A 27876-nucleotide genomic window follows, 5' to 3' on the forward strand; every position below is an offset into this window, starting at 1 on the left:
TCTCTTGTCCAGCAAATTAGGGATTTTGTCCGGGAAGAACAGCCTGGTCACTGTGAGCGGTATCCTTACTGAGTGCCTTGGGCGCAGCTGTCCCCTGGCTGTATGGACATGTTCAGGGATGCTTCTAGAGCTGGAGGCAGGGCTTGCCCACTGACAGGGGTGATTAACACTAGCAAGAATAGGACAGAGGGATGATTAACACCAGCAAGAACAGGACTGAAAATGCTGAACAGATGAAATAGTTTAATTTTCCGCTGTTTTTTCTCTATTGCTTAGGTCTCTTCCTTTAAATACAGGAGTCAAATTATAAATGAATCTGCAGTGACTCTCCGCTCAGGTGGAAAATATGTTATTGTCTGTTTTTATGAATCCATTCAAAGCTGCTTAGTCTTCTTTTCCATAGCTGCTTTCTGACTCTTTCTTCTGCTATTATCCAGCTTTTTATCACCCTTCCCCAAACTCCTTCCACTTCTTTCCTAACCGATGTTGATGTGAAAGGAGGCAAGAGTGACACAGCAGTAAAGCCAGGCTGGGTGGATGCTGAAGGTGGTTTCACGTTAGTGATGGGCATGCTCTTCCAGCACAGCACAGCGGGGAAGGGACCCTGCAGAAGGAAACCCCTGGGGAGGTGGGAGCTCTGTGCTGGGACACCTTTCAGAGGCGGTGAGACTTCCTCTGCGCTGTGGTCCCCAGCACCCTCCTGTTGGTGAGAGTGGAGGCAGGGAGGCAAAGCCCTTCACTCCTAAACCTTTTTTTCCTTTCACACATGCATCTGCCTGACTGAAAGTCACTGATGTTACACGAGTGATCAGGCTGAGCATCCTCCCTGCTCTGGTCTGTAGGCCACCAAGGCAATGAGAAGAAATGTCTGGGGTGAGTGTAGGTAGATATACCTATACATATACGCGCGTACATGGTTACACCACATACCCCTTGTATATATACCTGTGTATATACATATATGCACATACACCCTTGGTATGTGGTATTGCATGTATGTTTACATGAAAGGGAAAGATGGTGAGCACGTTGCATCTAAGTGAAGAGAAAACAGCAACGGGTGAACCAAAAGGTTCGCGGTGCTCATTTAAACTGAATAGTATCGCTGATTTAGACAAGTCCAACAACTCTGGAAGATGGCAGCAGAGTAGAATCCTGTTATATATCTGTATTTCGTTCAGTATATTTGTCACTGGCTTATCAGTAGTCACTTCAAGAGCAGAATGCTCGGAGGCAACATAAATGCAAAATAATGGGGAAAAGGCAAACCCAATGTTGTTGAATTGAAGATAGTTATCAAAAGTTCGGTATAGATTTATATTTTGATTATTCCAACTTCACCACGTGTTTGGAATGAAGTGGCTTAATCTTCTTGTATAAGCAGAAAACCTTCAAATACAAATATTTTGTGATGCCTTTGCATTTCTGACTGCAGCTAATACGAGAAGTTCTAAAATACCGCAGCTCTGCAAGCAGGGCTGTATTTTTTGTTTACCTAGAATTTGTATTTCTTATGAGAAAGATATAGCCTAACCTCGTAAGACTTGAATTTAAACTTCTGGATGTTTATTCTGACTTCTGAATGACAGAAGCTGCGTTTTGCTGCTTGCTCATGGGAGCCAATACAGTATCTTCCAAAAAGCACAAACAGGGCTTTCTTGCCCTTTGACTTAGTAACTTGACTTATTTTTCCCTAAATCTATAAAGTCAATTGTTCAGATTGAAACCTTCCAGTTGCTCATTATGAAGGAGTGGGAGTTGGCAAGAAATATTCAGAAAATTCACGTTGCTATTCTGGGTGTCTCTTATAAAAAAAAGGGGAGAGAGAATCTGTGTATCAGTGGTTACTCTCTATGGATGTGAATTTGTTTTTCCCTCTAGCAATTTCATTTTTCAATTCCCGAGTCAAAGCTGCCTTCTGAAGAGAGATCTGTATTTTGCCTTTTATAAAAAAAAAAAAAAAAAAAAAAAAAGGGAAGAAGAAAAAAGAACCTTGTAGCCTTCCCTTTCTCTCTTAGCCTGTTGGGCAGCATTTGCACTTGTGCTGCCCTGTTGCACGCTGAATCTGGCTGTGCAACACAGGATGGTTTAGTGTGGTTTTCTTCTCCAGGCTCCCAGGATGTTCTGAGAGCTGAATTCTTCAGCTCAGGCAGCAGAGGTCCAGGACGTCAGATGTCGAGGCATTTGGTTCCCTCTGTTGAACCCTCCGGGCATGACCCACGTTACGGATGAATGCAACAACTCCTGCAAAGACAGCCACATTTTGAAAACAAACAAACAACCCCTTGCCACCACCGTGTTGCTTAAAAAAAAAAAAAAAAAGCGCGTTGGTGTATACAACTGCGTCATATACGTATTGCCTTCAGGGTGTCGAAAGGGCTTTCTTTGGAGCCAGATACTTCAAAGGAAACCCAGTCCTGGTGTTATGCTGTACTATGCTGTGTAGCGGGGTTGGCGCTACGCCTGTGTTTGGTTGAAAACCCATGGAGTCTTTCTCCAGGGTCTGGCACTTAGCAGAGGTGGGAGGTTGATCCCAGACGTTGCTGCTGCGTCTGGCATCAGTGGAGTCACCTATCTGATCATTCACGGCATTTCTCAGAGGGTCACTTGCTTGCTCCAATCTCCTTGAAGTCCTAAGTTTGGGAAAAGGATGTCTGCAGCCCAGGTGTAAGGAAAATACTATGTTGGTGTTGCCCTGTTCTCTTGAGGCACTTCTTTTTGTATTCCTTCCTGTAAAAAGAGGGGCTGAAGAGCCCTGAAATTACAAAGCCCTCTCCTACACTTACTTTATTTTGAGGTAATGATTTCTAGCTCACATACAGCAGCTTTCAGCTACTTTGGGCAAGTGCTTTCTCAGACGCACCTGGTATTGCCTGTCTTTGCTAACAAAAGTCTCAGATGTGTGTTTGCTGGGGCGGGTGTGTAGGGGGGTAGATTCGTATCTGTCTAAGGGAAGCGTAATGTCTCGCTTTGAGGCTTCAAAGGGGGCTGGGGCGTGCGTGAGTGAGGGACCATGAGCTCTGTTTTGTTGCTGCAACTTATAAGTGAAAGGGACTCATTGGGCATGGATACTGTGGTTGCTGTCAGACAAGCAAACGTGGCCCCCTGTGATTCTCTCAGAGCATGGGAACAAATCTGTGTAAAAAGGATGTTCAAGCCATTTCATAACCAGCTTCATAGACGGGTTTTGGAAATACTGTAAGGGCTGCCAGAAATCAGTTGTCCTGTACAAGGAAGAAACGTTGAAGAAATGGAATAGAAAAAGAAAAAAAAAACCAAAAACACTTGACCTCAACGATATTAACATTTCCTGAGAGACAAAGAGGATGGAGATTTCTAAAAGAAGAAGCCAGCCTGTCTTGTGGCAATGGAGTGCAGCGCAGCAGGTTGTGCAGTGCTGGAGGGGCGCAGATGCAGGGGGCAGGTTCCCTCCCTCGCTGACCTATTGGCAGGTGAAAGTAAACCAGAAAAATCACAGCGATCTGCCGGGCAAATGGTTCCTGAGAAGTTCTTGAAATGGCCTGGCAGGCAGGCCTGACACTGGTGTCATGCAGCATGCATGCAGAGCTGCTCTCTGTGCTAAATGATGGGGGATTTTCTGAGGCTGTACCGGGATGCAGCAGCAAGCTGTTGGAGCAGGAAAATGTGTTTGGTTTTCTGAAAGTATGGCATCAAGCTCTGATTTGTATGGTCCACACTGAAACACAGACCCGATCCTTTCTGATCAAAGTACAGCATATCTAGAATATAAAAGAAGGGCAAAGAGAAGTCATATAGCATCTATAGTATTGTATAGTATCTACGGAGAGACACATATCGATGCTAACAAAATCTGATGAAGGATGATTAGTGGCCAGGATGGAAAGCTGTAACATAGAGGTGAGCAAGTTGGATAGGTGTGAGAAATGTGATTTATCTGTCTGCAAAGGATAATAAAGTAGTCATTCTCTGCTTAACTATGGCTATAAAGGTATTATTAAAAGCAGCCTGGAGAGCGTCTAGCATGCAATGCCCAGGGGGGATGACAAGCATAAAAGGGTGCCCTTGGTTGATGTCACGGCTCTGCGTTTTCTGTTCCTCTGAACTCTCCTGATCAGCGCTGAAAAAGCAAGTGCTTTTTCGTGCTTAGAAGTCCATTTTTGTCTAACTTTGTACAGAACAGAGTAATTTTAAAGAATAAGAGAAACACTGAACAGTCTGTAGGTAACTATAGAAAATAATTTAATGAAGTCAATTTAATGGTTTTCTGTCCTTTTGTGCCATTAAGATTGTCTGCATAAAATGCCCTCTTTCTCGGGCTTTTGACGAGTACCCAGGAGGTTTGTGCATTGGTTGTTTGGGTAGGATCATTCTGATTTCAACACATAATAATCACTTCAACATCTTTTCTATAGATTTCCATTCATGTGTAACCTAATAAGGTTATAAAGTGTATTTTTAAATAAAGTCAGACATGATTTTGCTGAAACTGCTAGGGTTCTTCTCTTTTGACTTTGAGCGGAGTGTTTGCGATTTGAGGAACTCTGATACAAACGCCTGGGGCAATATTGCCAAATTCTCTATAAAATTGCAAGCAGCACGCGGAATCAACTTCTTTCACTTTTACACTTCTGCTCAATAATAAAAATAAAATACAACTTCTGAATGAATATTAGTATATTAATTTTCCTTCATCAGTTGCAAAGTGAGCAGTTATTGAACAAAACGGCTATACATTTTTTCCATTAAAATGCTGGTGTCATCAACCACACTAGAATAAGCACAAAACCTTTCTGGGGTAATTAGTAGAGTTGGTCAGGGTTTCTGGAAGTCAAAAGAGTTCACAAGTTGACCCACATGTGTTAATAACTTTGATTAGAGCTTTTGTTGTCAATTTCAGCACTGATAGGCAACTGCAGGGATGGTAAAATTTAAGTGGCTTGTATGCTAGTAGAACTTGATCGTTCATCTACCCTCGGTTTGCAGAAGAGGAATATCATCTTGATGAGGAGCAAGCCTATGCAAACAGACAAATGTAATCCCTTCACTAGAATTGCACTAATCTGCTAGGATAAATTCAAATAGCAGAGTTAATTTTGTTTTTAAAATATAATTTACTGTCACTTCATAAAAAACTGAAAGTACAACCAACTTTGAAATGTGATTTTTTAAAAAAATCTTAATTATTCAGTTATGTCTTGAATTACAAATTGGTTGTGCGTGAATTCTAATTGTGACTGATATCTGTTATTGGGTTATTCTGCAGATAGCACAACCAGCTGCAGAATTTAATGTAATCTCTTAAAAGTTGCAGAAATACTAATCTCTGAACAGCCTATCTAGAGGGCATTTCTACGCCGCAGTCAGCTGAGAATTTTAAGCAAAGCAGGATATTCAGTGGGATACTTTATTTAGCTTTACCCAGGTTATAAATCTCACCATAAAACTGTAATTCATTTACTGAAAGTAAATAAAGAGTACATAATAATTTTGCCTAAGATTTGTTAAGTATTTTTTTGCCTTATATACTGCCGATATTATATTAATTAGTGCTAGAAATGTAATAGGGAAAAGCGAAGAAGTATTGCTTTCAAGCTGGTAAACTATGTCTTCAAACTGTAGGGTTTGGTTTACTGATTGATAATGGTAATAGAATACCTGAACAGACACCTTCTCTGTCGCAGGAGGTTGGACTTTTTCTTTTTTAGGGACTTTATACTATTCTGATCATAAACTCATGAGACCAAGGTACATAACCGTGGGGCACTGAAGGAGAACAAGGCTTGTAGCAGGGAAATTTGGCTTCAGGGGGTTTACAGCACTAATTTGGTAAAATAAAATCATCTTATGTCTATGCATTTTTGCTTATTATTTCTCTGTTGAATTTTTTTTCAGTATTTTCTCCAGCATATGAAATGCAACATATTTGTTTAATTAAAAATAATGCTTGCTCTATAGCTATATCTACATCTGTATGTATGTATCTAATTTAGACGAAAACCCACTGTGACAAAAATGTGACAGCGGATGATATATTCTAGAAATTTCGGGTGACTGCATGGAATCTGTTAGGTAATGACTTTTTGTGCTGTGTCCAAGCTGAAAATTGACTGACAGGACATATACATAGTGAATTTTTCCCCATCGTTTTTTGTGCATCAGTTTAATATTTTAAACAGTATCAGGTAAAGCAGGCTACAAGCCCAGACTTCTTTTGCTTTGTACACATGGACTTTTCTCTTAGACCTTTGTATCTTGTGCATGTGCTATGCTCTTCCTCAATGAAACTGTTCAGAGAATTACATATGCACATACTTTTGGTCCTGTGCAATGACCTGAATCATCTGGTCCTTCCTGCCATTTTTTTGCCTTGCAGTAAATCATTCTAATGTAGCTCTTATAATGGACTTTGAGTAAACCATTGCTCATTTTTGTTGATAAAATAAAAATACACACTTTGGGGCGTATTTCTGTAAAAATAATGCTGTTTAAAGTGAAGAGTTTGGAGACAACTATTTTTTTTCTGGCGTTTGATGTGTAGGCATGTGAAAATGAATTGCAGGAGAACAAATTGTAAAGTTACTCGGACAGTAGGGTAGAATACGGCAAAACTAAAGAAAAGAGTAAAGAAAAGTTCTTTTCCAGAAAAAAAACCCAACATTATAGCATCATAGCTCTTCAAACTTAATTTTGTTACGGTAAGTAAAGATTCCTTCTATAATGAATATTGTGTTAGTAAAAACATTCGTGTCTGCCTTTTAACTGTTTCTTATCACTATGTGTTTCTTGTGTGTCCTTGAAGGTATGTGCATGTCTGCTTTGGGACTAAACCTATTCTCGTTGAATTAAACAGGCCTCTGCTGACTTCTGTTGAAATCAACGGCGTGGAGAATGAATTCACCCCATTACAGAATCTGGTTTTTAGTGGGAAGAAAACTGGGCTGTTTATTTACATTCACTTGTGTTTCTTCCTCTATTTGGATGCAATAAGCCCAACTATAATCCTCTTGAGTGCTATCGGTTAGAAGAGCTTTACTTTCTTTGTCTGTAAAAACAGGGTAACTTCTCCAAACAGTTTTCAAGGGATAGATTGAAATAATTAATGCACATCTAATGGCTAAGTTTGTGGGATAACACTTTGCTTAATGGGATTAATTTCATGCTTGCATATACAAGAAACTCCCAGAGGCACAAATGAGGATACTGCAAAGCGCCTCGAAGTAATATTTGTCCCTAGTCCCTTCCCTCTTCCCCTTTATCATATAAAGAATACACACTAAGTCCAAATGTGAATGAATTATGGATTAAGCAAAGCCAATCTCAAAAAAGCATTTGTGTTAAGGGAGAACACTGTTTTGTTTTATACAAGCCCATGTATTTTCTGGGCAGCCCAGCTTTGTGTTACATATTTTAAGTAGTACAATAGACAATAAACAGTTCTGTGGCGAGAAGAAATTTTAATGGATAGAAGTAGAAGGAAGATTTTCATAGAGTAGTACATATCAAAAGTAAGTGTAATGATGAGGGGCCTTTTCACAGTTAGAAGAAAAATTATTACCTGTGGGCATTTGATCATTTGGCAATCTCTCACCCCATCCGACAGTTCTGAAACTACACTTTCCAACATTGTGCTTCGAAGAAAGCTTACCTAAGCTCTAAGTGTTATGAAAAATGGAGCTCGTATAAATTCCCTTTGCATTCTAACTCCATCTCAGCTGCACATAGAAAGTAAACAAATACAGTTTCCAGGCAGTCTTTTTATCTGTCTGCATGTCTCAGAAGCTTCCTGATAAGGCTTTTTGTGGGGAAAGAGGGGGTGTTTAAAGTAAATATAATTTGAAGATTTTCATCCATTTTAGAAACAGCATTAAAGACCTTAAAAGAGGTTTTATGAGATTGGCAAGCAATTAGATAAGTGTACTGATCGTGCAATGCATAATTCTACACTTACAAAATTATCTGGAGTGAGAAAAATCAGAGTGAACGTAATATTCCTTCTTAAGTGTCTGTTTCAGATATATGCTCTAACACTCTAAGGTATGAACAGAATTGTTCTGTAAACTATATCCAGTAAGTGGCTGAGATCTATTTGTCTCCATAACGGCTCAAGGAATAAATAGAAGGACTCTAAATGCCCTGGAAATAGCAATGACATTCCTCCAGGAAAACAAAACAAAACAAAATCCAGTCCTAAACAGCCAGGTGGGATTTTTCTGTGCTGTGTTTCTGGAAAATCTTTTCCTGAATAATCCCAAAGAAAAACCAATAGGGTAAAATCAGTGCTGTAGATAAAATTCAATTACACTGCTGATGATATCTCACCTTTCCAGGTTCCTTATACCAATTTACATGACCTAGACGGAGCTTTTCAGAAAAGGGCTCCTCTGTTTCTACATGCTTTACCAAGTATGTTGTACGCGTACTAAAGTTCACTAATAAGATTGGCTTTGTAGCTTATAGCAGTATGCGCGTTCTTATCAGTCTTGTTTCCTAATAAGATCAATCTTATGCAGTCTCTGCCTTTATCAGTTGGCCCATTTCCACTGAATTTAACAGAGGGGTTAAGGTTTCAATAGGCAATTAAGTTTCTCCAGGTTTCTTGCTGGATGGAGGGAGAAACTCAAGGCAGTGCTTGTGTGGCAGCAGGAGGAGCTCAGCAGGGACCTGTTTGGTTTGGGCTGCCATTGTCCAGCTGATGGACCTCCACAGCAAATACCACCGCTGGGCTAGCATGGAGTCGTGTGACCTGCAGGGACATGAGGGCAGGAGAAGGTTTAAGGCATGTTTAGAGATGCTGGAATTTTTTTATAGTGTAGGAATAAAAACGGAGAGAGGAGAGGAAGCAGAGATTTGCATGTGGGGATATAAAACAGAGAATACAAATTAGTATGATGAGTGATTTCAATAGGGTTTGGTTTTTTTCCCACCTGTTTGTGCTAACTTTATGTGTCTATAATTCAACTTGTTCCTGGTTTAATGCAAATACGGATCAACCTCTGAAATCCCATCTCTGTCATCATATGTGCTTGACACAATAAAGTTAGATCCTGCAGTGTTCATTTTGGTGGACTGATGTCAAACTCTAGTACTAACTCTCATGGATTGAGTGTTACTGTAGAATATTGCCGTTTTCTTCCTTTACGGAAAAGATCTGCAAAAATCCCAGCGTGTTAATGTTCAAATACTTTCTTCTTCTGCCCCTCTGACACCATCACATTTAAGACCGCTATGAAATCTCAGGGTCTTTAGCGTATTGTCCTGTTGTCATCCCCTCCCTTTTTCAGCATGAGCCGGTCACTTTGTCATGAAATTCTTGCAGGAATCGATGGAGACTTCCTGGGCAGAGCGAGTGCAGAATTTGGCCTGTGCTTTTCAGACAAGCTGACCCAGAACATTGCTATGGGTCACTAAAGATTTGTGCAATATTGTCTGTAATTATCACTAGCAAATGAACTCTGAAGTTGAGCCTCTTCTGGAAAAGGATTTCATGTTATTAGCAGGTCTGCGACACAAGTTTAAATACAGAGTGGTTACCTGGACTGTCAACAACCTATAACACTGAAAAGCTTAAAACTGCAAAAAATAAATGCTTTTCCAGAAAGGCTACAATGCTGAGGATTTTCTGCTTTACAAAAAAAATGCAAATTTAACAACCATATTATACGTCAGCAACAGAAATTGTAATCTATTTTTTTCCTAGCCCTGCACCATTATATTGCTAAGTTTGGTATCCTTAATAATTTTAGCTTTGCTTGGAAGCTCTCATATTCCCCTTCAGCACAGTAGTTGTTATGACCAATGAACAATTGGAAAAAACATAGTTAATACAATAGAAATTAACTGCCAGAATAGATATCGGGCATCACTGGAGACTTTACTTAATATTTGCAAAAGTAGTTCAATGCTAACAGATATTTCTGTTAACGCTTCTAATTTTTTAGTGCTGATGTAGAGATATATTTTAATGTATCTATTGAATACTGGAATTAACTTGATAAATTTTAATATTAGTTGCATGCACAGTAGATACGGGTAAAGCATAATTGTTTACTTTCATCTCAGTCACAAACACTGACATAGGAAGATGTGAACTCCTACTGTAAATATACAGCACATTTTATTTGTGATGAGAGCTTGAGGTCCTTCTTTCCTTGTTTTGCTTTTCCACAAGTCTGTCTATCCACAGTGAAGCAATTAAGAAGGTACTAACTCCTAGTGTCTGAGATTTTGAGAACATATTACATTAAAATATTACTTTTGATATCTTATGGGTGGCAAAATAAAGGTATTGCATGAAGTCATTAATGGTAAGGAAATTATTTCCTCTTATTTCCCCACCCCACCACAGGAATGAATTGCTTTTTAACAGTCCTTAATTCAGTCAAAATCTATATATAGGCTCTTCATATCTGCCATTTCCTACTTATGTATGAGAAAGTAGGTCTCAAAAAGTAGCCTTTTTTTTTTTCTTATCCTGTACTGCAATCTGAGATAAGGTTTTCTAAAATTGGGTGTAGTCCCTCAGGTGGCTTGTAATAAAATGTGGTGATGGAGGCGTACTGGCCGCAGTTATATTACTTGACAGAGGAGCACAGGCCTCCACAGTGAGGTGTTAATGGGGACATAAAGCCATGCCCCCGCGCCCCCTTGCAGATCTTTTGCATGACTTTTTCTTTAGTAGTGTTTTACTTTGCCACAAATTTTAGATATATGGTTGCTACATACTATGAAAATGTGAACGCTCCACAATTAGAGGAAGAACATTTCAGAGGTGGAAGAAGGAATTCCTTCTTTTCTCAAGGGAACTCACGAGGGTCCGTGGAGTTAGGGTTTGTTCTGAGACCCTTTGCTGAAGGGCTCCGTTGAGGACCAGGCGAGGTTTGTTGTGATATTTCCATATTGTGATAGTTCATCCGTTGGCTCTTCTTTATGAGGCCTGTGAAATGCTTCGTGTTCAGAGTGGTGTTTTCAGGGTGGAACATGGTATTAGCCCCAATGGTATTATTACTATTATTATTGCTAAGCTTTGGTGAGCAATAATGCAAACAGAACATGCAGGGAATTAATATTAAACCAAACTCTTAATCAACCTTTCGCTTTACTCAGTATGTAAAGGCTGTTGCACGGGTTTTTGTTTGTGCATCTTCTAGCGGGGGCAGGACACGACACACATGGCTCTCCATTAAGTGGGTCAACAGCAGGGGGCTGAAGGCTCTGAAACCTCTCCCTCCGCGATGTGTGTAGCTACTACAACGTACATGGAGCCTCAGCCGTTGGGGCCGGTATAACCTTCTTCCTGCCTGATAACCTGAGGCCGCCACTGCCTCTGTAAGATGATTTAACTATTTCTCTGCTTGACACCAAGCTTCACTAGTAATTTTTTCGCCTTCAGAAGCCTTCTTGCAAGTAGATGTCTATACAGGGACTGCAATGAAAGCGTCTTGAGACTGCGAGTCTTAAAAGAGTCTGCTCGCAGTTGTCCTGCTGGATAAGCTAAAGTCTTGCAACCTTTCCACCATTTTGCATATGTTTACCTTCCTTATGATTCAGTCATGGTATTTATGAGGAATGTGTTGGAAGCCTTGGATAACAGCCACCTGGGTTTTGCAAAAAGTTGCTATAGACTTAACCTAAAAAAGTGGATGGCTTTCATTATTGTGGATTTGGTGCCCTTCCTGACACTGGCTCTTTTGGCATGGCTTAGATCTTGTGCTGTAAGTGAGCTTAGGTGGAAATTGATCCTGGAGAAAGGAGAGGAAAACATCCCAGTATGGTCAGCTGCAATGAGCATACAGTCATAGCTTTGTCTGACCATACATCAAGGATGGCTCCTGTAATTGTCACAGCTGTGGTCCATGTTAGCTGCAACACAAGGAATTGCTCATGGGCCGACTTACTTCAGTAAACAGCCTTGCAGCTGCAGTTCTCCCTTCAGCACCTCCACCCTCAGCTTGCGTTGTTGTGATGGGAAAGTTTCCTACTTCTCTTGTCTTGCAGCTGAGTTGAAACTGGGCTCAGTCTGAGACAAAACAATCCTGTTAACTCTCTTCTTGGACTTGTGCATCTCAGCACTTATTTTGACACAAGCTGTGAAATCAGAGTAGTCCCTCCCCCTGCACTAGCACTGAGACAAGAAGAAAATGCACTGATAAGTCTTGCCAGTTGACTCTGGATATTTTGTGCACAGATATTTGTATTACTTTATTACTCAGGTAGTAGAAAGCTATCTCCCACCAACAGTGATAGCCAGCATAGGCTTAATGACTTTTGGAAGTCTGAAGCTGGGACAAAAGGGAATGGGGAAGTGCCTTATAAATCTCCCAGTTGGGAACTGTTCTTCGTGTTATCAGTATACATGATTACTGGAGCCATCAGCAGTGAACTAGCTGCAAGCTGTTTAGCATAACCATACTTCCACTGCTTTTCGTAAAGTATGACTTAAAAGTGTTAATTTAAAGTGGTAGGGGAACGTCTGCCACCTCTGTGAGGTGCTCACCGAACAGAGAAACACACCTGATTGTGATCAACAGCATCTTGTGTCTGACTTAGTGTCTCTTTCTTCACCTTGCGGCACGTAGTCTCTTTGGGATTCCCAGTGAGCCGAGATGCTGAATGAATTCTTTTAAGTAGTCCTCCATCGTGTGCAATGGGTTGTAGGAGCTAAATGTGAAAAGGCCACCTAATAGTAAATCAGTCGGGAATGAGTTACTGTTGTGGGATGCACAGAGAGAACTGGTAGGTGAAGGGAAGGGGTAAGAGACCTAGAAACAACCATTTGAATAATAAGTCTTGCCTCTTGGGACATCTAATACCAGATCAGACTAAACAATAGAAAAGTTACAGTGGGGAACATCTTTTGCAATAAGTAGATTAAACTTCTGCTATCCATGATGAAGACAGGTCTAGTGAAAGCACATGTGTCTGATCTAAAACCCCTACGAAAGCTGGAAGGGCTGTAGGGCTTGCATCTGTCACCTCAGCTTGTTGGATATCCAGGTTCTGCAGTCGCCCGCTTCAGGAAAGCCCTTTGCACCAAGTTCTTGCAAAACTGAGAAGTGAAAGCAGTTGCTTTTTCTGAGAATGACTGACTGTTTTGATGAAGTGAGGAGTCCCCTTCCAGAGATGAGCAAGGCACTCCCCTCCTTTCTGTTTCTGACGAGGCTCTGGAAAGATTCAGCGGGCAGAAAGATTGCCTTATTTTAACAATATGTTAGAAGTTTATCTTCTTCACATTCAGACTGGAAAGGTGGACCATTTATTGTTTTTTGCACACGCTGCATCCTGTTTCCAGAAATCAGACAGCTGTTGGACATATTCCTGTTTTGCTCCTGTTACAGTACCCTGGACTTCTTATTAGAGTCTTTATTCCATGATGTGCTAGAAAAAGTTTGGCCCTTTGTGGCATCTTTTCCTTCTTTTGAATCTATTTCTTCCCAGATAAATCAGATAGAAACTTGCATTATTTGAACTTTGTGATAGTGCCTCCCTGAAAGGGATCCAAGTGGAGTATGAAGGGCTCACCAGGCTCTTAAAGCACCTTAACTTGACCTCATGTTTCCATAGTGCTAACATCCCTTGGCATAAAAATGTGGAAGTTAATGACCTGAAATACTTTCCTTTTTTAAAATGTAATTGTTCTGGTTGCCTAACGTCTGGTATTGTAGCCTGAATCCTGATTGGGTTTGCTCCTTGGCTGTAAAGCTGAGGACAGCAGCAAAATGTAATGCCAAACTTCATGGGCACGAGCTGTGCTTTTGGACATGTTGTGTTTCATAAATACGTGATGGTGTATTGATGATAAATAGAGGAGTCTTCTTCAGTGCTAAAAGAACTGGCGGTAAGGAAAAGAAAACCCAAACAGTAACGTAAATAGCTTTTCACTTTTTTGCCAAGGCAAGTGGCTGGTATTTCATACAGACAAACCTGGAAATTTCTTTGGGCAGCAAGCTCAATGGCATTTTGCTGTGATGGGGTTACCGTATCTTCCCGTGTTAAGAACCTGGTGGCTTTCCTATTTTGCAGATATGGTAGCAGGGAAGTTTTATGTTGAAAGTGCTACCTGGCCCTGTAATCTTAATATAATTTAATGATCGACAGCGCTATCTTTCACCTCTGCACGAAAGGAGAAGCCTCCTGACTTCATATACTTGGTTTGATGCAAGGGACGCCTTTCACTTCACTCATTTCTATTAACTGGATACCGTGCACATCAGACCTGTTAATACACCGTGCCTGGTGTAATCCAGGCCTTTTCTTCCTCAGTTGTTTCTGCTCAGATTTTTCCATCTGTGTGCCCAAACTATGGCAAGGAGGAGCCTCTTCCTTCTGCAAGGGAAGGAGGATTTGGCATCTGCTTCTTCAGTCTTGGACCGTCCCAGGTTTGTTTATTATTTATAAGTAAAAAATACAGAAACATATACATAAATAAACTCAGGATAGGTATGCTCTTTGTGAATAGGACTATCTTTCATAATTTTAGGTGGCTTACTTTTTGGCGTTTAGTCTCTTCAGATGCAAGCCTGTATACGCTTGAAGTGAAAGCACCATGCGGGTTGCTCGTCTCTCTTCCCTTTCTGCCCCACGCCCAGGCAGCTATCTTGGGTTCGGCACCTTGCTTTCAGACAGCAGCAGCGAGGCAAGATCCATCACCCACCCCCCTTCGACCTCCGTAGAGAAAATCTGGTGGGTGCCTGATGTGAGGTGCAGTGGCCGTGGCACCCGCAGCTGTGAAAGTCTGTCCCCTGGGGTGGGGATCAGGAAACACAAACCTACAGCAGGAGGTTTTTGGGAGAGAAGGGGTAGAATTGAGGTGAATTGCATGCAGCGACCATCACTGCTGGTGGAGAATGGTGGTGTCTGAGAAAAGCTGCCTGCTTCGCCTGGCGTGTAGCTGTGGCTGCTCTGGGTTGTTGGGAAAAGGCACTACAGTTTCTGCCTTTAAACATCTTCATATGTAACTGCAGTTCCATCAATAAATCTCTTGTGCTGGCATTGGTTTTCATGGGCTTCACTGAGAAACTCAGTTTTAGGGAAGATAAAACTCTTCATTTATAACCGTGTTACTGAATTTTGGTAACCCCTAAAAAATAAAACTCTTAAATGAATCACTTAATGAGAGCCATGGGAGAGAGAAAATTTTATGGTGGATGGATTTGATCTGAATTCACAAGTACTTCTGCTTTTACGGTCTGTATTTCTTACACTGTTACCAGGAGTCATGGTCTAACTCAATAGAGATGCACACTAAAAATGTTGGAGGGGGAAAGTCCTATTTTTAAAAAAAAGCGCCGGCGCGTTTCAAGGGTCCAGGCCGTGTTTCAGTGATTCTCTTCAGCAGATGCCCATTGGGACTGGCTGCACTGAGCCGGCAGTGGGGGACCAGGACCCCGGGCAGCCTGGGGGTGCAGCCCCTGCTGATCGTGCCATGTTTGGGAGCGGGGCGGATGTGCCTGGACGTGGGGTTGGGACTCCCTGGCTGTCTCCATGCCTGGAGCAGGGGAGCTGCTGCAGGTCAGCGCAAGCGGAGGGTGCGCAGGTGGCTGGAGATAAACCCCTGGCGGTGCGGCCGCACGTAGGAAAGCTGGTGCTGGGCCTGAGCTGAGGGGTTGAAACTGTTCTCCGAAACCACACCGCACACCGCTCTTGAGGCGGGCGCCCACAGCACAGCCTCCCTCACCGGCCCCCAGGCTTCCTCTCCTTTGGCTACCGGCGCTGCTGTCCGTCTGTTGCCGGAGGGTTTATTTTTTCTCACTTGCTTGTCACCAGCAGTTGGTGTGAGTTGTTTGGGTTTATCCTCCCCCCGCCTCCCATACTTTAAAAAGTAAAAGGCGGCAGGGGGTTGTTGCGGGGGCACTGGCAGTGGTTCTCCGGGGGTGTGAGTGTGGGGCAGGAGGACCGAGGTGTGTGAGCCTGGGGTCCAGGCATGCGTGTCCACAGACCACAAGAGAGTGCCCGGGCGTAGAGGAAGGCAGGGCTGCGTCGCTGGGTGGGAGGAGAGGAGGAGAGGGGAACAGGAATCCAGGGTTTGGAAGGAGGAGGTGCTGGGAAGAAACTTCTCAGCAGGAGAAGCGCAGCTTGGGAAAGAGTCCCAGACATGGTGGCAGGCACCTGGGGTTTGGGATTGAGAAGGGCTGGCAACCTTGTCATGAAATGCAGCAGTGCCCCGCTTACTGACCCCGTCTGTTTGCTGCCTCATCTGCCGTGGCTCTGGCAGTCCTCTTGTCAGCTTTCTGTTGCTTCTCCTGTATAAACTCCTAAAAAAAAAGAATAATTACCTAGTGTTGTAAGTTGCATAGTTTGTTTCTGCCTTTCCTTAACATCCCGGTGGTCTATGAGTAAACGTCATCCCCACTGTGCGATGGGAGATCCAGCTGCACAGCTACTTGCATAGGAGCACGTGGTGAGCAAGAGTAAGTGCAAACTTTCTAATTGCTATTCCTTCAGAGCTCGCTTCCCTCCCGAGCAAGAGCACCACTTTGACCTCATCCTTAGGCCCTTGTGTATCTGCGTACCTAGATGTCGGCTTGTGACTCGACTCCCTTTTGATGACTGGAGGGGGAGATGCTGTCTGTCTGGGACACGCTTAAGCAGTAAGCTTGACATCATTTACAATGCAACGTAACTGTATCCCCGCCGGCCTGTGACTTGACGTTAGCTCTGCCACGTGCCTGTACTTAGACACCTGGCTTTAAAACCGTGCTGTATTTTACTGGATTGCTGAAATTGTGCTGGTAAAACACTGGTAAACAATTACTGAAAAGATGCTGTGCCGCTCACGGTGGGCATTGGGTAATCTGTAAGTTTAACAAAGTGGGAATTATCAGTGAAATGTTTATTATTTGTGCTTTGCTCTGCGTGAGGCAGCTGAGTGTGAGTGCTCCCTCCAGCCTGGCAGGCCGGGCTCTGCCCGGCTCCCGTCATCAGCCCGTCCAGCGCAGCGCTGCGACCTTGGCCTCAGCCCCCCACACCACGGCTCAGGGCTGATGAGGGGCAGAGAGAACATTTTGGTAGTGTCTAAGGGTCTGGCCTTCTGTTTGTGTGTGTGGTGCAAATACTGAAGAGGCAGTAGCCCCTTCTCTAGCAATTTAAAAACCTAAACTGTTCACATGAATGGATGCTAACTGTTTTGACTGCTGCTTGTTTATTACACTTCATATCTCTTTGACCTTTGTTTCAATAGGCTTTGTATCTTTTGTCTTTTTCTCTCTCTTGCTTTCTAATCCGGAAAGCTGTTGCAAAGGTTATTATTTAGAAAGTGCTTTGTACCTTTTTTTAAAAAAAAAAAAAGAATACAGAAATCAAACATATTAAGGAAGGAAAAGACATGAACTAATTCATTTTCTTGGTTTCTTTCTAAATGTTGAACTTTATCATTTTCTCAGTACGTATTTTTCCAGGAACTATCACAGACAGACTGTCTCTTGCAGGATTTTCGTCATTGAACAGCTTTAATCCAATCCCTGGGGTGCCGGGGACCAGGCTGTCCCAGATAAGCACCACGTAGGCACGTGAGTGGCCCTGCAGAGTCAGGCAAGGTTGACCACGGCTGACAGAGCTACAACTAAGTCCCTTGCACTCTTGACTTATCCTCCATAGTCCTCTATGTCTCCTGCTCAAGCTCCTCCTGGTCTGAGGAGTTTATTAGTGCTGGAGAAATACCAGACTTGAGATGACGGTGTGAACATGCCCTGCTTTGGTACAGGAAGAGGGTAGTCAGGGCCAGGATCCCCAAAGCCTTCATCAGTGGCATCTCAGGTACCCCCAGGCTTCCTGGCTCTGTGCTGGGCTGCTCACCTTCCTTACACTGTATTTCTGATCTGGGCGCAGCGCTGGAAAACCTTGAGCTGCTTCTGGACACATCCAGCTTGAGGCCAGGGTACGCTGGGGCAGGGCTGCTGCACTGTGCGAAAGCAGCTGAATTACTACTGCTGGAAGCAAATTGCTTCTGGATGCCGTACAGCTGTATTCCCGGTGCTGTATTTTAGCTACCAAGTCTAATGCGATTCAGGCTGGTTTTGTGTTGAACCAACTCTGGCATAAAATATTGCCCTGTGAATGTTTACAAGGAAAACTCTGGGTAGCTGCTCTCGGCTTGTTTGTTGGTTTAATATATGATGTCGGGCAAATAACTTAATATCTCTGTCTCCATTTACCCCATGTATATGACGTTTTATAATCCTGAAAGAAATGCGGTGAAGGTTATTATTTATAAAGTGCTTTGAACCTTATTAATAGAAATAGGAAGGGAAGAAGGAAAGCCATCTAGGATCTTAATCGTAATTTATTTCCATGGATTTGTTTCTAAAAACATGATTCTAAAAGATGTTTCTAAAAACATGTTTCTAAAAACACGAATGCGAACTCCTAGTTCAGACAAGCAAACAAATCCACTGTTTGGAAATATGTTTTTTTTTCTGACTGTGTTGGGCTCTCAGTGGGAACAGTGATTGTACCCTCATCTGCTTCAGAATTTACAATTACATTACCGAGTACCCAGACACGGCTTTTCAGTCATGCTTTATACAAATTGCACACTTGAGCAGTGCGTCAGGCCATCATCATTAACTTTATTTCTGCAAAGGAGACTTCCTTACGGTGGTGAGTGCGTGCTGCTTGAGTGTCATCTGCAACTTTCTTCTAATGAAATCATCAGCGCGGACTGATGGGCCAGGAAGAAACCCCAGTGCGCAGAACGGTCCTGCTCTCAGCACTGGAGTAACTCCGGCAGCTTGAAGCGCTGCACTGAGTGGTTCAACTACCCTCCATCACAACTGGTTAATAAGAATTGCCACACTTTGTTCACCTTAGGAAGGAGATGAATCATATAAATTCTTTTCAATTTATCTTCACTGAAGGGCTTCACAGGCTCTTGATCATTCTTGTCTTTCTCTTTTGAACTCTCTCAAATTCTTTGTACAAAGCACATCTCAGATTCATTTTTAAGTGACTTTTTTTTTTTTTTTTTTAATAACTGTGTAATACAGCTTTTGCTTTGGGTATGGACCTGGAGCTGCATATTCTATAGTAGATCTATAGTTACTTAGGATTCTTGACCTAAATTGCTTTGATTTTTTTAGCTACATTTGTGAACTTACTACACATTTATGAACTGATACAGGTGCAGTTTCATCAGTTTTAGCTGCTGAAAACCAACAGCTTGAAAACCTGCTTGATGCAGCCAGGATATAAACACATGCAATGTTGACTAGGAAACAAACATCAACATCTTATTAAAAATTTTATTGAGCTCTCAGTTAGGATAGTAGTAGATTTTTCTTGCTAAGAAAAGTTTTAACACTTCTTTTGAAAACAAATTAAAAATCTTCTGGTGGCAATCCATCCAACAAAAGGCAGCCAGTTGAAGTTTCTGTGCAGGGAATTCAGGTTTAAAACTCTCCTCTCAAACCAAAAGCACATCAGGGTGTTTCATGTGTATCTCTTGGATGTGTCCTGACATCTGGGGTCAAAAGGCTGTCTCTCCTGCCCATAGATCCCTCCTCATGATTAATGGTCTCCAACATCCCCAAACTGGGAGCCCAAGAGAACCCTCACAGAGGAGACACTGCAGCCTTATTGTTACAATTTATAATCTGGGATACAGGAGATGCATCTTCAAATTCCTTTTCTGAATAAAGTAGAGTAGCGATTTCAGCCTGGATCTCTAGTCGACTACAATGGTGTCAATCTTTCTTTACATTTAACGCAAACTTTTTTCCTGAGAAGACTCTCCTTAAAATTTTGTCCAAACGGACGTATTTTCTCACACACACGTATGTTTTAGTTGATGAAGGAATCTGTAACCAGGCCCTGCAATGAATCCCTACAGGAGATGCTGCTGGATTTTCCCAGAAAACAAATGCTCTGTGTGAGGCTTTCTTGCAGTAACTGGGGTGTTAGTGATCCTTGCTTAGCTCCGTGCAGATCCTGCGCTCGCTCCCTGACCCACGCCTGCAAGCTCTAGGGAGCAGAGCCCAGACTCTGGGAGTGGGAAACTGGGTAAAATGTCCTGTATTTGTCGAGGGTGTCTCATTGGAGACACTCTAACTCAGCTGGCTGAGGTCCTGGACAGCCTGGTCTAACTGGCTCTGTTTAGGGGGAGGGTTGGACCTGCAGTGGTCCCTCCTATCGTAATTAATCCTGTTATTATTCGGATTTCTATCATCTCCTTTGCAAATGGGCAGATTTGCCCTCATTTTGGCTATTTTTTCATGAAGCACCATGCAGCACTGCCATCAAGCACGCAGTGATACAAATGGCTTTGTTTGTTGATGTGTCTGATGTTTCCACACAGATGCTGTACCAGTTCTTGGACTGACAGACCCAAGACTCTGCTACATGCTGGATGGATTCCTCTTCATCTACGCAGTTGTCATGACAGCCCTTTTTGTGAAAGCGAAGGTCAGTCTGTCCAAACACTGATGCATTTGGCTTTGGTGGTGTGAACAAGTTGGGCTTAGCTGGAAAGTGGGGGTGGAGAAGAAGCATGTCTCTTGGAATAAGACCTTTTTTATTATTATTATTTTTTATTTTCTCTCTGTCTTTTTTTTTTTTTACTTCCCTTCTTTTCCGGTGCCAGCCTGAGCAATCTGGGGGAGTTCTTTCTGAGGGCTCATGAATGGAGGGGAAGAGAGTATATGAGAGGATTTTGATGCTACAGTTATGGACACTGTCAGAGATTCTGGATATTGTAGCTGGGAAATGCCTTATCAACAGTGATGTGGTTTCTTCTGCTGCTTTGTCATTGGAAAGAGAGGAGGGAATATACAGAAAATTCAGAATAAATGCCAAACTTGTGAAGGATGTATTAAAATATCTCAAGAAGTCAGACAACTTTGATAGTAGGAGTGTGATGATGCAAATGCTGTAACCCCAAAAATCACGGGAGAGGAGTCAGGGGGACAGGAAGGACACAACTTGATGGGCTGTTGTTACCAACCAGCAGCTGTTCAGCATCTGGGGAGACACTTAGTGGCTTTAGTGCGCTTCCATGGAAGATGTGATGGAGTCATGTACGTTTCCAGACATGTACGTGCTCTGAGAGCTCTGCTAATCATAGGAGAGGCTCTGTCTGCCTCCCCCTGGCACGGGGCACTGCAGTGCAATAGTGCTTTCAGACAAGCCTAAGCAGGCCAGAAGGTGTCTTGGCCTCTGTCTGCACATCTGGCTCAGCCTCCCCTCCAGAAGCAAAGGCTCGCTGCGCTTGGGATCCCAGCTTGCTTCTCGCCAGGTCACGGCTGAGGTCACCAGCAGGAGCCCTGACAGGGTGATGTGCTGCCGCTGGTGCCCCACCAGCTCTTTGGTGGGATCGTTTCTTGGGACCGCAAAGCCACTGCTGAACCCAGAAGGAGGAAGGGATGTTTGGAGGAAATGAGCAGAACTCGGTAACGGCGGAGGGGAAACCTTTTCTGCTGCCAGTGTAAATCCTGACTGCAGATGAAAGCGCTGCTCTGCGACTGGAATTCTTTTCGAGGCTGCGACAGGGGCAAGCCACAGGGGCACACAGAGCATGCACCGTGCCCGCCGGCGGGAGCTGTGCCACCTCACTCCGTGCAGGGCGAGAGCGCCATGGTTAAGGAGGGCTCAGCAAAGCATCCAAGGAAGAGTGTCAACCTGTCACAGGGAGCTGCCACAGCTGCTCTTCCTCCCCCACTCAGAGCGTGTCTTAAGGGTGCTGCTGGGGGGGCAGAAGCTCCTGTGGTTTCTCTGGTTGGGGGTCCCCACAGGGGCAGAGCTGGAGCTGGAAACGGCTCCTGATCAGAGGCAGCGGCCCTCATCTTTGGGTCTGGCAGCGCTCGCTGTCCTCCCGGTGTGCCGAGCTGTTTGCTGGTAACGTGTGTAGCGTCCAGCTGCAGCGAGTAAGTTGTTGCATGAGGGAAGGCAGCAGAAGGAAGGGGAAAGCCATGCCTGTGGTTACGCTGCAGTCTCGCAGCCAAAAGCAGCAGAGGCGCTGCAGCTGAAATGCCACCATAAAGCACCAAGAAAACGGTGGGGCGTTTTCCAAGGGGGCCCTCTGTCTTGTCCCAAACCTAAGACTTTTTTATAAATCTTTCAAGCTGTGTCATATCTCTAACGTCACCTCCTGGCCGAAGGAATTGTTTGCAAAGGCTTTTGCCAAGGTCACAGCCTCTTCTGTTGTGAGCTTTTTATTTATGGACCACATGGATGATGCACGTGAACATTCAGGCTCTGTTGCAAGAAACATGGCTTAGATGCTTGGTAAATTACTGGTCCTACCAAAGGTTCAGTGGCAATAATGATACTTTGACAGGAAAAGTGGTGGAGTACGTAACCTGTAATTACTACATATATAACTTCAAAAAACTAAGTCAAGTTTATCCTGTGCCTAAAAACAAGCCCATCCAGAAAGTTGCTTTTAATAAAGATTTTAATGTGTAGTAATAACGCAAGAAGGTTAAAGCAATACAGAATGTAGTTTGACACTGTTTTTTGAACAGACTGGAACACGAAGTAGCAGCTCTCACTGGCCTAAAACTGCCCTTTTTTCCAGAAAGCTTGTCTCAGCAATTAACTGCTCACAAATACCGTGAGAAACAGAGCCAAAGAGTAGCTACAGAAGGGAAATCCTTTACCTACTCGTTAGTTGCCACTTGTGCCAATTTACCATGGTGGCAGCGCAGCCCCGCAAGCCAGGGGCTGCCCCCGAGGAGTGCGGGGGTTCCCTGTGCCCACTGAAACTGAGGACACCCAGGAACTTTGAAGGCAGCACTTTTGTTGGAGGACTGGGATCTTGGGTTGTTAGCAGCCCCAGATACCCAGTTTTTCTTAAAACAGGCTGCAATTATGATTTTTATAGCCTGATGGAACTGCTTCCAATTGCACAGGATCATGCACAGAATAGGAATGCAAAAGCAATGAGGGGAAAAAAAAAACACAGATACTTTTAGTAGCAGTGAACTGGTGTTATGTGCAAGTAAAATGGCCTGGCTGCTGAGAGCAACCTGGCGTGTGGATGGAAGTACCATCGCAGCAGTGGCTTGTGTTGCCTGCAGCCCCATCGGTGCCACGGGTGGCTGCCTATGGGCTGCCCCATTTCTGATGACAGTAACTTCTAGGTGAGAGGGAATGAAAGGACTTGAAAGGAGCCACTGTCTCTCTGCTCATGATATGGTCTCTCTTGCAGCTTAGCCAGGCCTCTGCACCACAGCTGCAACCAGGCCAGGATGACGTGTATAATGTAAGTAACTACTGGTTTTCTTTTGTTTGTTCTCAAATCTGCTACCCAGACAGACATTTTGGGGCACTTATGGATAGTGAATTGCCTGTGGATCACAGAAACTTGATGACCCAGCTAATGAAAGCGCTATAACCAAGAGTGCAGCGCAGCAGCTGTAAGGAGGAGAAGTAAAATCTGGCAAGGGCAGCCTCTGTTGTCACTTGTCTGGCTGGATGCTAGGATGGGCTTGTAGGTTCCACTGCAGCTCTCGCCGACTGCTGTTTCTCGGGCGACTCGGTGGCACGCCGCTGTGTTGACGGTGTTTTTTGATGTGGGCTAGAGAAAGGGAAAACACGCAGGAATGCTGCATTGCCAACTTCGGGCGACTGTAGCTCTTGTATTGTCGAGAGTGTGGAGCCTGAGTCATCGCAGCGCAGCTGTGTCCGTCCAGGAGCTTGCCTTTTGCCCCACAGTGTGAGATCTGTTGTACCAGACCATACCGGAGGTGTACCTCCTCCGCTGCGCCCTGATCGTAGCCAGCATCAGATGGGTCTTCAGACAGTGAGAGAGGACAGAGACAAGATCCTGTCTGTCCTTTCTAGCTAAATTGCTCACTCATGGCAGCATTAAACTCTAGCTATTTTTGCTATGTCTAGTTGTCTTTTGATTTTAATTTTTTTTCTCTCACGCTTTTGACCATAGCCACATCCTGTGATGAGTTCTACTGTTTAACTGTGTAATGTATGAACACTAATGCGTTTTTTTCAATTTAAGAAGTGTTGCCTGTCACCTTGTCAGTAACACGCTGTCAGCTGTGTTATTCTGACCTGAACTCCCTCCTTTGCCCTCTTCCAAGGTAACCTTTCCCAGATCAGAAATGTGTTGCGCATAAAATTTCTACAGCCACTTGATGCAAATTTAGATGAGCTCTTCTGCAAGAAAAAAAAATCAGGCTCGTGCATCTTCACCCACCAGTGGGCGAGAAAGCATGAAAGTCAGAGTCCCTCCCCCTCGTGTGCTCTCATTTTCAGCTCATTTCTATTTAAGAAAGGTTCTTGATGCAATGGCTTGTAGTTTTGTGCTGCACAAACCACTTGTTGTTGTTTCCATGGCTTAATCATAGAAATTTTTGTTGACAGTTGCATTAAGGGGTAAAATAATGTCTAGCTCGGTTATAATACTCACAAAGTTGGACACCAAGCTGGGTTCCCTTTCTTTTCCTGCATTAAGCCAACATCTGTTTTCTCATTATCATAATGTCTGTCACTGCTTCTTGCTTTCTCCTTTCAGAAACTGTCTCGTGGACACCGAGATGAATATGATGTTCTGGGGGCAAAGCGAGGAGCAGACCCTGAGCTGGGCGGGAGACACCAGGTAACTTCCTCCCACACATGCACTTTTTTTCTTTTAAGCTGGTTCCTTCCTCGTCATCTCTAACCGCTGTTCAGACATGCAGGCATTCAGCACGCGTTTGCTAAGCACCAGTGCCTTCCTGGAGAGGGAACGGCACAATCTGGGTAGTAACTCAGGCGGCTGGCAGCGTGGTGGGGACAAGAGTAAACCTTCCCCCCACCTCCCCTTTGATCTTTGCCCCTCGTTTCCCCTCCCCCCCCTCCCCAAGTGACTTTGCTGAGAGCTCGCAGCCACCCAGAATAGGAAGTGACACCCAGCCTTGGGGCGGATGTGGAGCAGGCAAGGCAGGAGTGGGTGTTTCACCAGAGCTCGCTGCACGTGATGCCGCCACACAAGTGCCAACAAAGTAAAGCATCAGCCAAAACAACTGTTTCTGCTGCAGAGCCCAGCAGTTTCAAAGGAAAAGGGTGGGGAAACCTTCTTCATCGGTGTGTAGGCTTGCCTGCAGGTGACAGGTGTAGGGATTGGGCAGAGAAGAGCTAAGTTTTATCAATTATTAAAATGAAATTGATTTTCCAGAGAAAAAGTTGTCTTAGCAGAGCCTTATGGGTGGAGGCAAGATGGGCTGTAACGGGTATGGCACATCCATAGAGCTGTAACCATGCCTTAGAGCAAATGCACAAGCATGTAGAAGGTGGTGGGGATGCTGGTAGTGCAACACATAGGCAACTCTCTTCTTTTGTTTTACAGCAGAGAAGAAAGAACCCTCAGGACACCGTCTACACAGTGAGTAGAGAGAGCTGGAGGGAGAGGCGAGGGAGGGATGGCTGGAAATAGAAGTTTCTATCTCATAGGAGACTTTTTTTCCCCCTACCCAATTTCAGCTTTGCTTCAAACTTAACAGCTGCTTTCAAAGACTTCTCTTCCCTTCAACCCCCACTTTTTTGCTAGAAAATTTCTGCTCCTTTCTCCGTGATAGGAGAAAAGCTTTGGCAGATGGGGAAAAGAATTTGGATCAAGATACCTCCTGATCCCTTTATGTTAGCCATTAGTGACTAACCAGCCTTCGTCCCACGAGACTGATGCTGTGCTATTTTATGTGCTTGTTCTCCAGCCTCTGACAAAGGCCACGTGCCATCCTAAGCAGCTGGCTTGGCTGCTTAGGAGCCTCTTGATTTAATTGATTCAACTCTGGCTAAATGTGGTGGTCTGTGCTCCAGAGGATGGAGACATGAATGCTAAAGCTCATGTCTTAACTTGGGTCTTTCTGGGCGTTCTGTGCTTGCTGAGAAATGAGCGTGTTTCCAAGACTGGCCTCCAGCGTTATTGAAGCAGACACTGATCACAGCTGGTCGTAAGCATTTGGGAACTGCTTCCCTGTAAGGAAGAAGGAAGAGCTCCACTTTCTTAACCTTCACACTGCAGTGTTAGACCTCCCTTTTCTCTGGGCCTGAGCTGAATGTTTGGGTTTGTCTCCTGAAAAAATGCTGCTTACAGCTTTCCTTTGGCCCAGCTCTGTAGTATCTGGCACCAGTCTAGATAAATAACTTGCTTGAGGGTAGAGATATTCATCTCAGTGTTTGGAGATGGGGTGGTATTGATATGCTGAGCAGATTTGATCATGTATAGCATCTACATAAATGCACATCGGTCAAGTCCCACCACTGTCCCTTCTTCTCTGGAATATATCGAAGCTTTGAAGGCAAGGCAGCCCCAGAGGCACAGGCTTGGAGTGCAGTCACCCAGGGGCTGGCTTGGCTTTTCTGGTAACATGCTGATCCTTCCCCCCTCTCTGCTTGCAGTCACTGCAGAAGGACAAGATGGGCGAGGCATACAGTGAAATCGGAATGAAGGGAGAGGTGAGTCCTACCTTCCTGCCTGGGGAAAGCCCGGGATGAAAAATTCTTCATTGCTGCTCCCTTTCAGGGCAGTAGCTCCAGCTGCACGTAGCTGCCTTGCACAAGGAGGTCCCCGTGTTGCACAGCACCTACAGGCACAGCCGAGAGCAGTTGCCGCTTGCCTGTAGTAAGTGGGTGCAGTTTGGTGCAGCAGTAAGACAGACATGTAGCTATAGCATTACAGTAGCCATAAAACCAGGTGATCCGACAGTAAACTTTGTCCCACCAGTATTAGAAACATGGCTGATACACCAGCAGCGTCCCTGGGCGGATTCAATCATGTCAAGGATTGGCAATATTTCAACTTCGCACAGAAAAATCCTGAGGGCTGCCCCAGCTGAGGAGGCAGAAGGTATGAGACGGGTCACACACTGCAACGTCTGTGGCCCAGCAACTCACATTAGTTGAGCGTGTTCCTCCAGAGCAATTCAGAGCAGGAGGTTCACAGGTTCCCCTCTATGGTCTGTCGAGGCTGGGTTGCCTTATTTTGCAAGCATTTGCAAGCTCCTCCTTGTGCCTGTCTTCAGACAAAGTAGTGGGGGAAACACTCTCCTTCACCCACCTCCACTCTCAAATTTTTAAGAGGGAACAGATCAGTTATGCCTAAAGCTACCAACAAACAGGTAAGTTTTAGCTCTGCGCACAAACTGCTGGGGGAGGGAAGCTTCTGTTGGGAAAAAGAAACCATCTGGGGACACTGTTCATGGCAAAACGAAAAATTGCTGTGAGCTAGACGGGTTCTATTTTATGTTGAAGTGTCTTAAATATAACCTTTAGTTTCCCTCTGAAAAGTGAAAAAAAAAATAAGGCATTTCAAAACAAAGCTTAGTGCTGAGAAATGCTGAAGCAATGCTGACATTTAATCCCCTCTCCTTTTTATTATTCTAATGCCTACTTGCCACGTTCAAGCTCAGTTTACAAGCTGTGACTATGTGAACTCTCGCCATGTTTTTATGACTGTTTCTATTACTGGGGACACCCTCCCCCCCCCAAAACCACCCACTTTGCCTCATTCTAGATAAATGATCATTTAACAGACTGCTGCCATTTTAATTGTGGCAAGTACTACTCTCTGCCACACGTTCCTGAAATGTTTGTGACACAGTCGGTGCTCTGCTGCCGCGCAGCAGTTATGACCAGCCATGGCCTTGCCGTGTCAGCCTCCATCCAGGGGGGCTGTAAGCTCTGCTGTCCCTCGGTCTCACCTGGAAATCGCGCTCTCTCATCCACAACTCGGCTGCTTTGCCTGGCGGCTCCCTATACCCCTGGGAATGCAGCAGCAAGCACGATCAAGCAAGAAGGTTTTTCTTTGTACCTGGCTGGTCTGAGGGACCTGGTTTGTATGCTCTACTCGTACAACAGTCCCAGTACCTATTTTACTGGATCCTGTGTGACTTTGTCCTCAGACGGCCTTATTTGCAGTTCCTCTGAACATCTAGACAGCTTACCAAATGTGCGCTGGAGAATTTATTT

At 44.1% G+C, this 27876-nt stretch overlaps 1 protein-coding gene across 3 annotated transcripts in view; it reads left to right on the forward strand.

Moving 5' to 3' along the window:
* CD247 (CD247 molecule) overlaps positions 1-27876 on the forward strand; it is a 70896-nt gene that overhangs the window by 37203 nt on the left and 5817 nt on the right. For all 3 annotated transcript variants that reach the window (XR_012588788.1, XM_074598265.1, XM_074598277.1), the window contains exons 2-6: positions 20270-20376; positions 23120-23173; positions 24443-24526; positions 25256-25291; positions 26308-26364. Coding sequence is in view for 2 of the 3 variants with exons in the window: in XM_074598265.1 (XP_074454366.1) it covers positions 20270-20376; positions 23120-23173; positions 24443-24526; positions 25256-25291; positions 26308-26364 (338 nt within the window). In the remaining variant the exon portion in view is untranslated. The remainder of the gene's footprint in view (positions 1-20269; positions 20377-23119; positions 23174-24442; positions 24527-25255; positions 25292-26307; positions 26365-27876) is intronic.

This window comes from Larus michahellis, chromosome 1 (assembly GCF_964199755.1).
Source record: "Larus michahellis chromosome 1, bLarMic1.1, whole genome shotgun sequence".
NCBI classification, from domain to species: Eukaryota; Metazoa; Chordata; class Aves; order Charadriiformes; family Laridae; genus Larus; species Larus michahellis.